We start from the raw sequence: 12960 nt of genomic DNA on the forward strand, positions 1-12960 counted from the left end.
CTTATGAATGGGATTGCTTCATTTACACACTGACTGCATCTAATGATGCGTATTGCAAAGGATGCTTGCAGGTTTATTACCCCACATGTTAAGTAGTTGAGAATCAGTCACTTCTAATTTTATTTTAAGGCAACAACTATCCCCATCTGGGTGGCCTGCTGTGAGTGGAAACCAGTCTATTCACCCTGAAAGTGTCAGTCTCATGGCTCCATACTGAGGAAAACTAGAGCACGGAAAAAATTGTGAGCCTAACTCAGTGTTGCATTTATAAGAGGCATGGATCAAATGTAACCAAGACTTTAAGGGGACTTTATGGCAGCTGATCTAGAAAAAGGGGAATACAGAATTCAAAACATCTCAGGCTTCACATTCATAGCATTTATCTTTGAGTTATAGATAAAGAATTATCAGTCTAGATGATATGCAGAATATGGGGGGAAAGACCAGCTGTTTGTGCCATGAAAGATATTTGGAAATATCTAAATTAATTAATTAATTGAAAATGGCCTTGTCTATTTTATCCTAACTATGTCTCTCTAAATTGTCACTGAATAATTGTAAACCTAAGTGTTGTGTCTGTAGCTGTGTGCTTGTTGTTCTGTTGGGCCCCTGCAGGATTCTGGTTGTTGTTCTTACCACCCAAGCCAAGAGCAGATAGCCTGTTCAAACAAGCAGCCTGACTTCCGACCGAGAGAGAGCCCTCCAAACAGATGAACCCTGGTTTGCTTTTTTTCTCCTCCATGGAGTAAATAAACTTTCAAGGTTTATCATGGAATGTGTTATAAAATACACTCCATGCCAGTATTTAAAACTGAGTATGTTTTTAAATAACATTAATTTCATATCACTAACTAGATTTGGCTATTAATACATTCGTTTCTGATGTATTATATTAAATGAATAGTCAATGAGCTCTGATCAAAGTTCAGAAGAGCAGCTGATGGGAGAACCTCAGCATGGTGCTGATGTAGGGTCTTGATTCAGGATATTTCTCTGCATGTAGAAACCTTTGAGTAACAGCTGGGCTCCCTGCCTTCATCACCAATCCCTCAAGGTGTCAAAACATGCATGATTTCTTCTGCCAAATGCAATGAGATACCAGCTTTTGAAGTTCTAATCAGACTAACATCTGTTCAGTAATGGATCAACACTTACTATATTTATTCAAAGTTCCAGTTGGATCTTACCAAACATTGCACAAACTAAAAGGAAAGAGCTCTCAGTCACCTCTAATAATGCAAGTTAAGTGTATGGGGGTGTATTTTTGCAGAGATATTGGCCACATTGTTATGTTTGTGACATTTTGGGGTACTATTTTTCCTGAATCACCTTAACTAAGCCATTGTCAGCCATCTTTACGGTCCAAAGGGCCATTTGTACCCTAGCTCCTGCTGAATCAAACAAGTCAATAGCCGCAAAACATGCTTGATCACCTGCAAAAAGATAGCCTATTAACTTTCATCATTGAACACTAAATGATTTAGTGGTTTATATTATAAAATGAATAAACTTGAGCAAATTTGTTAGGTTTCACAGTAAAGAAAATTTCAATCCTTAAAAAAGATGTAATTTCTTTAAATGTACATGGCCAGTTGAATCCTTTCCATATGTGGAAGATAGCCTACAAAAGGACATATCTTGAAGCTTAATGAGATTAAATGATAAGAAAAAATATTTTAAGCACCATTATGTGTGAGAATTTCTATTTAGATTTTAGCATTGAAGAACTGCTTAAACTTATCTCTAACGTTGATTTTATATACAAATCTTTGCTTTTTCCTGCATTTTGAACAAACGTGTTAGGAGCCGCTGTGGAGAAGCTAAGGTATGATGATGTTTTTAAATGTTGATTTTTTCCGGCCCACCAAAGATTGTTTATTTTCTTTCTGAAATACTTCCAAATTATCAGAACCATTGGTACCATAATGGAGACGTGTGTTTCACAGAACTTTATTGTTTCCCTGAACAATAAAGAACACATGAACTTCCTGTATTACAGACATGAAAGAGTCAAAACACTCAAGCAAACCTCTGGCCATTACATATGCAACATCCTTATGATGTTGACAGTTTTGCGTTCATGCATTGTGAGTACTTTTCGTCTCACTTTTGTTTAGTAACCATGTAGTTTTGGTTTTGCTTAACCCGTTGTCACACTTTGCCATAAATGTGCTACCATATGTAATAACACATTTTACATGAGTCTAAACATGAACAATTGAAGCTAATTTTGTAAAACATCAGTGTCTATCATGTGTCGAAAGAGTGTGTATCATTTTTGATGTCCCTGTTACATTTATTGTAAGTATTTAATAATTTGGTAACATTTACTATCTGCTGTTGTGTCAGGACAGAGTCAACTTGTCTTGCAATAGTGCTGGTCTTTCAGAATTAGGGATTGCCTGACCATCAATTGCTAATAGTTTAATGCTGCATGAATAATCTATGAGCGCCCCCCAGTGGTCAAAGAGTAATTAGCTAAATTTATCAGTAAACCGGTACAACTCCCTTACTGTGATCTACTTCTAGCTTTCAGCATTCTGAGGTGAGTCAGTCTTAATCAACGTGGACAAAGTGTTTGCATAAAAGCTTAATGTATGTTGGGGTCATAGGTATGACCTTTAGGTAGCACTCGAGTAAATAATGTAGCAGTAAAGCATGTGTGTGGTATATATGATGTATTTAAGCTGCAACGCCCATGCCACTTACAAGATCAAGTTACTTATGTTAAATTATTAGATGCATAAAAAGATCATCCAGGATTGTTATTTACTTAAGGCTACGTATCTTTACATGCCAAATAAATGCAATCCAGATGAGCAATAGTATGAGTTATTATTTTCACTTTCCTTCAGAGCCTTTACATTAGATTTGCAAAGACCAATCCTTCATAAAATGAGACCAGTTTGGACAACCCTGAGCATGCTGCTCACAACACATTAAATCAATAATATAGTGTTATTCTGATCTGCTGCACCTCATGACCCTATGAAACATGCTCCCTAACGTCATTAGGCTAAAGATTATTGGAGGATTTGAATGTAAAATATTTTTGTTCCACCAAATTATAATTGCTGAGAAGCGTTTTGCGTATCTCCTCTGGTGCACCTCTTTTGTGGGGAGTTTCACGTCTTTAAGTTAGAAGGTCTCCTCCCACTCTAATTTTTAGCTTGCCCCACAGATTCTCTATCAGATTCAAGTCATGACTTCAGCTGGTTCTCACCAAAATGTTAATATTACTTCCAGTTAGAAGAAATATGTTTGTACACTTAAGATTTGTGTCTACTTTTTTTTTTTTAAAGATATTTTTTCAGCACTAGTGGCCTTTATTTATTTATTTATTTTTGACAGTAGGTAAACTGGAAAGAGGGGTAGAGAGAGGGAGAGACATTCGGCAAATGTCACCGGGTCCAGGACTCAAACCCGGGACAGCTGCTTCGAGGACTGTAGCCTCTGCATATGGTCGCGCGGTTAACCCCTACACCATCAGTGCTGCGCCTTTGTGTCTACTTTTAATCTAAATCTATCAGAAGTATAAAAAAGTTTGAATTTAACAAAATTTAGACTGAAGAAACTAAGATACTAAAAACCATGTCTAATTTCCATTCCGGATTAAGAAAGTCAGTAAGGATTCAACAGAATTCCAGCATGTTTTTTACATTTCATGAATTTCCTTTATTCACTAACAGATTTCAATATCAGCCTGATGGATTTGGCCGACAAATTTCCTGTGGTGATGCTGCTGAATGATCTTTGGACTGTTATGGGCATCAGCAGTTTATATCTTGTGAAAAATATTATAGAAACCTCCATTCAGATGGAATGTCCATTTTCTTTCTGCGGTTGCTAAAATGAGGGACTTTTCAGATCATGACACAATAATGGTTCTGAAGCAAAGCCAAGAAGAAAACAAAATAAGTTCCAGCAGGGACTGAAGAGATGCCTGATATCCGCATGAGTGCCATTAGCATCACTCATGATCCTGGCAAAATTAAGCATTTTTGTTGTTTTCTTTTTAGCTTCATCATCTTGTGTTTTAGATTTGATTCTGGGCTGGTTTAAATATATATGTTGTTGTTTTGCTTTGGTTAACTTGTTGAAGATTTATTTTATTTTGTAAATAACTAGTTAAACTAGGTTTTACAATGTGAGAAGAGTGGCAGCACATGATTTAACATATTCTTTGCTGTAACTTCAGTCTTTGAATTGCCCCTTCATCAGCAGATGCCACAAAAAGATAACACTTTTGGGTCAAGATCCAACAACTTCATTTGTAGTCGGAAGATAATTATGTAAAAACATCTGAAGCAGAAGGAATCCAGTTTCTGATAGAGAGCAAGCAAGGAGACCTCCACCAATATAGATAATCTTCTCAGCAGGTTTCTCTTCCCAAACTGACAGAATCTGTTTGAATGTATTTGAGTTTTTTAATGCAGACACTGTGCAAGTTTTCCAATGCAGCATATTGGAGAAATCCCTACGTCGACATATGGTCAGCTCATCTCTCGGTTGCTTCCTGCCAGAGTATGAGGGCGTTTTGGAACACAGGAGAATCCGGTTACCAGTATTTCCTCCTGGCCTGCTGGTCCCTGTGCTGTCATTACTATTTTGATAGATGTCATTGACCCCGAGCCACATAGACCTAAGCTGTCTTGTCATTGGTTATGTCATCTTTGAACTTGAACTGTTGACATATAGCTTTTTAGGGTGTGTAAAAACCATGTGGAGTTTGAGATTAGCAGCTTCATCAGTCACATTGTTTAACTTATTTAATGTAAATGTTGTCTAGACTGTAGAAAAGCCTACGTATTACAGTGCCTTTCAGAAGTATTCCTATCCTTGTAACTTCTTTTTAGCATGATTTATATCATTTTATGTGACAGGCCAGCAGAAAGGAAAATTGTTTGGATTGAATTTTTTCGACTGAATTTTGTTTTTTACAAATAAAAATGTAAAGTGTGTCTTACATTTGTATTCGACCTGCCTAGTCAATATTTTGAGGAACCTCCTTTTGCAGCATTGGCCGCTGCAAGTCTTTTAGCATATCTCTTTATCTGCTTTGTCCCTAGAGACTGAATTTCTTCACTGTTGTTTTTTGCAAAATAGGTCAGGTTCAGTCAGATTTGAGGGAGACTTTCTGTGAACATCAACTTTTAAGTATTGCCACAGCCTCAGGTTTGGATTTAGGTCTAGTCTTTTACTTTGATCTAAAGGCTTAAAAGTTTAGTTTTGGGCTCTTCTGACCAGAGCACGTTCTTCCACGTATTCGCTGTGTCCCCTACATGCCTTGTGGTACACTGCAAATTGGATGTCTCACTGCCCTCTTTCAACGGTGACTTTTTTTTGCCTCTCTGTCATAAATACCAAATTTTTGTGGTGTACGTGACTACTGGTTGCCCTGTGATCAGATTCTCCCACCTGAGCTGTTGATCTCTGCACCTCCTCACAAGTTTTAGTTTGTGTTACAGTTTAGATGGACAGCATTTTCGTGGTAGGTTTGCAGTTTTCTCACACACTCACTATTTTTAAATTATGGTCTCGTAGTGTCCATGATCTGCTTAAAGCTTGGGATATTGTTTTACAACCCCAATCTCTGAGGTCTTTACAGAACATTTGGATTCATACTGAGATAAGTACTGCACCATATTTACTATTTTGGTGACATTTAAAGGAAACTGGTTCCACTGGATTAGATTTTGGAGTACACAATACAATGTTGGTCGATCAACCAAAATCCCAGTAAAATACATTGACGTAATGTGACACAATGTGGAAAATGTCAAGGGGTATAAATACTTTTACAATTTGAACAAAATGTTTTATATGCGTTGTTTTTAAAGGATAAATGGTTAAAAAAATAAATCTTACAATGAATCACTTTGATTTGTTTTTAACTTTACTTGTTGATTCTTTCCCTTTAGTCTCTCAGTACGGAGGGACATGGGGGGATTTTTTTTCTATTGCCTCCCTACACATTACGCTATACTTTTTGCATTTTCACGCTATAGTCTTTGCATTACCTCGCAATACTTTGTAGGATAGTTTCCAAACCCAACAACTGAGAAAATGGAGAAAACACTACAATTTTCTTTGAAATTTATTGAGTTTTATTTTGAAATCAGCCTTCAATAAAAGGATATTCAGTCAGACAGTTATTAAATTAAAGACATTTATTATTCACAAGCTGTCAGACTACTGAACTCTGGACTAGAATACTGCACTACACCACATTTGTGACACTTTATTAGTTTATTGCTGCTGCAGGATGTGTACTTTTGATATTGCATCACTGCTTTTGTTTTTATAGTGAGTTGAACGGTTCTTATCCCAAGCATTTCATTGCATTGTTGACTGTGTGTTAACCTACATACTGGTCCTTCTCAAAATATTAGCATATTGTGATAAAGTTCATTATTTTCCATATTGTCATGATGAAAATTTAACATTCATATATTTTAGATTCATTGCACACTAACTGAAATATTTCAGGTCTTTTATTGTCTTAATACGGATGATTTTGGCATACAGCTCATGAAAACCCAAAATTCCTATCTCACAAAATTAGCATATCATTAAAAGGTCTCTAAACGAGCTATGAACCTAATCATCTGAATCAACGAGTTAACTCTAAACACCTGCAAAAGATTCCTGGGGCCTTTAAAACTCCCAGCTTGGTTCATCACTCAAAACCCCAATCATGGGTAAGACTGCCGACCTGACTGCTGTCCAGAAGGCCACTATTGACACCCTCAAGCAAGAGGGTAAGACACAGAAAGAAATTTCTGAACGAATAGGCAGTTCCCAGAGTGCTGTATCAAGGCACCTCAGTGGGAAGTCTGTGGGAAGGAAAAAGTGTGGCAGAAAACGCTGCACAACGAGAAGAGGTGACCGGACCCTGAGGAAGATTGTGGAGAAGGGCCGATTCCAGACCTTGGGGGACCTGCAGAAGAAGTGGACTGAGTCTGGAGTAGAAACATCCAGAGCCACCGTGCACAGGTGTGTGCAGGAAATGGGCTACAGGTGCCGCATTCCCCAGACCTGGGCTACAGAGAAGCAGCACTGGACTGTTGCTCAGTGGTCCAAAGTACTTTTTTCGGATGAAAGCAAATTCTGCATGTCATTCAGAAATCAAGGTGCCAGAGTCTGGAGGAAGACTGGGGAGAAGGAAATGCCAAAATGCCAGAAGTCCAGTGTCAAGTACCCACAGTCAGTGATGGTCCGGGGTGCCGTGTCAGCTGCTGGTGTTGGTCCACTGTGTTTTATCAAGGGCAGGGTCAATGCAGCTAGCTATCAGGAGATTTTGGAGCACTTCATGCTTCCATCTGCTGAAAAGCTTTATGGAGATGAAGATTTCATTTTTCAGCACGACCTGGCACCTGCTCACAGTGCTAAAACCACTGGTAAATGGTTTACTGACCATGGTATCACTGTGCTCAATTGGCCTGCCAACTCTCCTGACCTGAACCCCATAGAGAATCTGTGGAATATTGTGAAGAGAACGTTGAGAGACTCAAGACCCAACACTCTGGATGAGCTAAAGGCCGCTATCGAAGCATCCTGGGCCTCCATAAGACCTCAGCAGTGCCACAGGCTGATTGCCTCCATGCCACGCCGCATTGAAGCAGTCATTTCTGCAAAAGGATTCCCGACCAAGTATTGAGTGCATAACTGTACATGATTATTTGAAGGTTGACGTTTTTTGTATTAAAAACACTTTTCTTTTATTGGTCGGATGAAATATGCTAATTTTGTGAGATAGGAATTTTGGGTTTTCATGAGCTGTATGCCACAATCATCCGTATTAAGACAATAAAAGACCTGAAATATTTCAGTTAGTGTGCAATGAATCTAAAATATATGAATGTTAAATTTTCATCATGACATTATGGAAAATAATGAACTTTATCACAATATGCTAATATTTTGAGAAGGACCTGTATGACAAATAAACCATACCAATGCCATATCAGTGCTGTTTTGTGAGCAGCTTGTCATCTGTGCTGCTGTTCCAAAATGTACAGCTTTCTCAAGGTGATTCACAACTTTTGAGAGGGAACTCAAAGGTATTGTGTGGTAACGCAAAAAGTATTGCGAGCGAACGCAAAAGCATTGCATGGACACGCAAAAGAAAAGAATCTCCCCATGTCCCTTCGTAGGTTTCGTATCTTAGCAAACAGGTCTTTAAATCTACTTGGTTTTTTTTCTCTGTTAAAAAAAAACTAATAGACATAGTATGCTGGAATACATGCAAAATATGTTCTTCTTATCAGCTGTCACTGTTTGCAGCATATGTGATTTTCCACTGTGTCTTTTGTGCCGTGAATGATAAGGTGCACTCTGAGTGTTTCTGTGAAGAGCAGTGCATTCCCACACACTGGCATCTGTGGCCACCTTTATGTTAATACTCTGACCTGAAATATGCCAAGGCTGTTCGGGAGGCTATTATTAGTGGGTACGCTCCGTTTGGTATCATCTCCACGGCCTCTTACAGCAGCCACTCACTCAAGGCTAACACAAAAACCACTGTGACCCAACACCACTCTAGGAAACGCCTAATGAAAGATGGTAAGACAATAAAAAGTAACAGCCAAGCCTGCTGACTAATTCAAACAAAATCTTTTATTGTCCCTTATACACAGTGGTGGTTTTTGATATAGGCCATATGGGCATTTGCATAGGGCGGCATTAGAAAGGGGGGCACAGGGGCAGCAAAAAACCTTCCTACCTTGAGCAACTCCTATATTGCTTCCAAGTATGTGTAGTCAATGTGAGGTCATGGTGGGATGGATGGGTTGGGACCTCCATGTGTTGAGTTGGCTACCTCTGTTTGCTTCAGAGATTAGGAAGACCAGACACCATGCTTTGTTTGAGACTGCACTGCATTTTATCCCACTTCAGAATTTCAGATGGTTTCCTACATTTCCAACGGTTGGAGGGTGGAAGAAGAATGGCCTCACTTAGGGCACCATTCATGCCAGAACCGCCACTGCTTATACAGAAACATTACAAGTGGTACTGTTGTCAGAAAGAACCAAAGAGAGTAGAATCTTTGTATGCTAAAATTGGGTGTAGTCAGCATCTCCAGCTTGACAACCAGAGCACCAGACAACCTGGAACTCCCTTCTTATTGTCTGTTCTCTTTCCATCTTCTTTTTCTTTGCTTCACAAGCTCTTTAATTATACTACTCCTGCCAAAGCTGCTGCAAGTGTAGCCAGTTAGACAATAAAGTCCAGAGCCTTCTCTGCCTTGTCTCCTGTTTCTTTCTGTCTGTGGTCACACCCTTGCATGTCTTCCTTCTCTTCAGCTCTAATATTCCGTCATATGGAGCCATGGTGTTCTTCTTGGACGGAGAATGAAAGGTCCTTCATGTTTGATTCTGTTTAACTAAGTCAGTAAGTGGATCTCTGTCCGTCTGAATTCATCTTGGCTGCTTTTGCTTTTCCAATTCTGTCTTTTTTATTGCTTTAACTCATTTTACCTTTAGTCCATCATTCCCTGGGCTTTCTCTACTTGTCATCTTAACATCACTTTTTTTTTCACGATTAAACCAATCCAAAACCCTCTAGCTTGCTCTCTAGACTAATACTAGCAGAAAGTTGTGTTGTTTTTATATTTCAAACAAAATAAAAATATGTTTCTCTTACTCTAATGTTTTTTCTAATTGTATGTGGTGGATCATAAACGTTGACTAAAGTTACTTTGAGAACTGTAGCTGGTGTCTGGGGCGTGCACAACAGCCTGGCCTGCAAACTCTGTGTTCGCCAGTGGTTTTTGACCACTGGCAAGCAGATGCATAGTCTGCTGGAGAAGTAATTACAATGGTAGAGCTTGCTCCCGTTTTCTGTTCCCTCTTGCCATCCTTCCCTTGTTGGCTGCCATGCTGAAGTAGGATTTTTTGGAACCCTAGAAGTATGGACTGTTGTTAGTGGTCTTGTGTGACGTTCTTTTTTATCCAATTTAGTCAGGTCACTAAAACTGGGGCGATGCTGGCAGCTGTGTGCAGGATGTGTGTCTGAACGGCCAAACTTGTGACAGCAAGACTATAGAAACTAAGACATCATTTTGACAAACCTGCACGTTGATATTTTTTTTGTAAGTGTAATGTCATGTAAAACATTTAGAACTTTCAGTTGGTTATAAGAGTTAACCATTTGATGCATTAGAAGGCTATAAAAATGTTCTGTAAAGATAAACCCAACCAAATTAGAAATGTCATAAATTGTCTCATAAAAGGACCTGCAAGAGATATTTTGGTTGCATCCAAAACAATCTATACATAACCTAAAACATTGTGTAACATAGCATCAAAAACTTCAAATATTTAGCTTGTTGAGCTATTAAAAGGTTGGATGAAAGGATTAATTCTTGTTAATCATTATATATGTTCTTCTTTTACAGCAAATTCTCCGTCACTCCCGTGGGAACGCTACCAAGGCAATCTTCCTCATCACGGATGGGTACTCTAATGGTGGTGACCCTCGACCAGTGGCAGCAGCTCTGAGAGAGCGAGGCGTTGAGATCTTCACTCTGGGCATCTGGCAGGGTAACATCAGGGAGCTCCATGACATGGCCTCACAACCCAAGGACCAGCACTGTTACCTGGTGCACAATTTTGCTGAGTTTGAGGCTCTTGCTCGTCGGGCTCTGCATGAAGGTAGGAAGAAGTATTACTGAATCTAGGTCTATGTTGTGAAGACAGCACTTTTTCCAGTTTTTCAGTTTGAGTTTCCTGTCTTAAAGACAATCAGATTCTGTCATTTTTAAGTATAAATTATCAGAGCTTTTATTTCCACTTTCACTGCAGTATCTTCTCCTAAAGACCAGACATCTTTGGGTCCAATCAATGTAAATGGAAGACAATCTGACCCCAACATGGCCTTCCTGAGCAGGTCTTGCTATTAAGATATAGTTATGTTAAAAATTAGGACTCCATGTTAAATATTGAGTTCTTTTTAAAGAAAATTTCATATATAATTGTCTAATCTCTATTTTTATGTCTTGAAAAACACTCAGACAAAAATTGGCAACAAAAATGCATTTTCTTGCTAAGGAAAAAGTTAGGGCCCCCTACTCCCCTTATAATATTATCTCCAGGCTAAAATAACTTCATTGAGTCGCTTCTTGTAGCCAACTACCAGTCTCTGATCTGAGAAAAGTTTGCCCCACTTCTCACTTTCAGCTGTGAGATGGTTGAGGAGTTTTTTGCACATTTAACTTGTTTAAAGTCACCCCACAGGATCTCAATGACATCAAGATTTGCGCTGGGACCTTTAAGGCTCCCACAAAGGTAGGTGTATTGTATGTATACTGTGAGCAGTGTGGACTCTGTGCGCACTGTCCGCGGATAGGTTTTATAGTGGAGCGTACCAGTTTCCTACATTTCTCGTGGCAAATTCCAACATTTCTTACACTTTCTGCCAAGGCACCATCGGAGCAAAGTGTCACATTGAGCAGTTTATTGTGTGACAACAAGTACGCATAAGTGGTCATAAAAATTAACTCAGGACATTCCAGCCATTTCTTTGTAGATTTAATGGTATGTTATAGGTTAAGTCATATGTCGATGTCCAGTTCTCTACAGCTTTAATTTTTTTACAGATGTGGAATTCATGGTGGATTGTGTGATGTGAGCTGGCCTGATCCTTCTGCAGCAAAGTATCCTAAGACCATGACACTCCCACTTATGTGCTTCACATTGCAGTTGGTTTATGTGAAACATGTCCTCATTGTGGTCATCAAATTATTCCTTTTTAGACTCATATGTCCAAAGAACATTATTCCAGAAGTTCTAGTCTTTATCTACTTTCTCTAAAACAAACTTTACTCTAGCTTTATGTTTTTTAGAGAACACATTTTTCCTCCCTACAGACCTTACAGGAAAGTCAAGCTTCTTCAGGCTCTTTCTGCATGCACTTTCATATCAACAGTTGCAAAAACCTGCTGTAGATCCCATGATGATATTTTAGGATTTTTGGAGGCTTCTTTTATCATCTTGCTGTCTGCTTTCAGGCTAAATTAGCATGAATTACCAGACGGGGGGATATTGACAGTTGTTTTGAATGTCCTTCATTATTTTCTCTACAGAGGAATTGCTGTAATTTAATTAATTTATTTTAGTTTTCACCAGAAATTGCTTTTTATTGCATATCACAGATATTTCTAAAAGGTATTTTCTTCAGTTTCTATTCTTTTTTATATTATTTGAATTTCTCTGAATTGTTGAAATAAAGAAAAATAAATCTCATATTCACAAATATGTTAAAAATGAACAAGCTGTTGGAAGTTGTCCTAACATTTTCACAATTGTATCAATTACTGGTGGGGTTAGGTCAGCATTATCATAAATTTATGATTTTTGATCTCTGATTTTCGTATAAATTTCACCTGCCAGAGCTATTTTTTTTGTTCCAATTTCTCTTTTGCAGATTTTAAAGTATATTTAGCATCTTGTATTAGCAATTAGCATGGTTAGCATTACTAAAACAGCAATGTCTGTGTGTATTCTTTAGAGAATCTACAGTAGATCATTATCTGAACTCTGAAATTTACTAAAGCCTGACAACCATTTTTCAAATCCAACAAAAAAACAAGATTAAAACCTCAAAAGGATCAAATAGACCAACTTTGCTGCAATACGTTCAGCCTTCCTCTTATCTATTGCTTCTCTCTCATGCCATCTGCAGATGATGAGAGAGTGAACAGCAGATATGCGAGTTTTGTTTTGTAGGAAATTGTTTGCTTTCCAACAGCTTACTGCTCTGTTTTTTTTCTGTTTTTGTTTTAAGTACCTCTATGAAAATATCTAACTTGAAAATAACAAACTTTAATCATGAACAACTTCCCTACCAAAGAGTGTTTTTGTCAGTACCAGCTGTTAGCCCCTTTATTTGATGTGTCAGGTGATATTTTGAGTTTTTATTCTAAGCTGCATATTGGTCACCAGCTGAAGTTTGTGCTAT

The 12960-nt window shown here is 38.3% G+C and overlaps 1 protein-coding gene across 1 annotated transcript in view; it reads left to right on the plus strand.

Annotated features, from left to right (window-relative positions):
* Positions 1-12960, plus strand: part of svep1 (sushi, von Willebrand factor type A, EGF and pentraxin domain containing 1) — a 124562-nt gene that overhangs the window by 31555 nt on the left and 80047 nt on the right. Inside the window, exon 3 of the mRNA XM_047385542.1 lies at positions 10400-10655. Coding sequence (XP_047241498.1) covers positions 10400-10655 — 256 coding nt within the window. The remainder of the gene's footprint in view (positions 1-10399; positions 10656-12960) is intronic.

Source organism: Girardinichthys multiradiatus, chromosome 14, assembly GCF_021462225.1.
Source record: "Girardinichthys multiradiatus isolate DD_20200921_A chromosome 14, DD_fGirMul_XY1, whole genome shotgun sequence".
NCBI lineage: Eukaryota > Metazoa > Chordata > Actinopteri > Cyprinodontiformes > Goodeidae > Girardinichthys > Girardinichthys multiradiatus.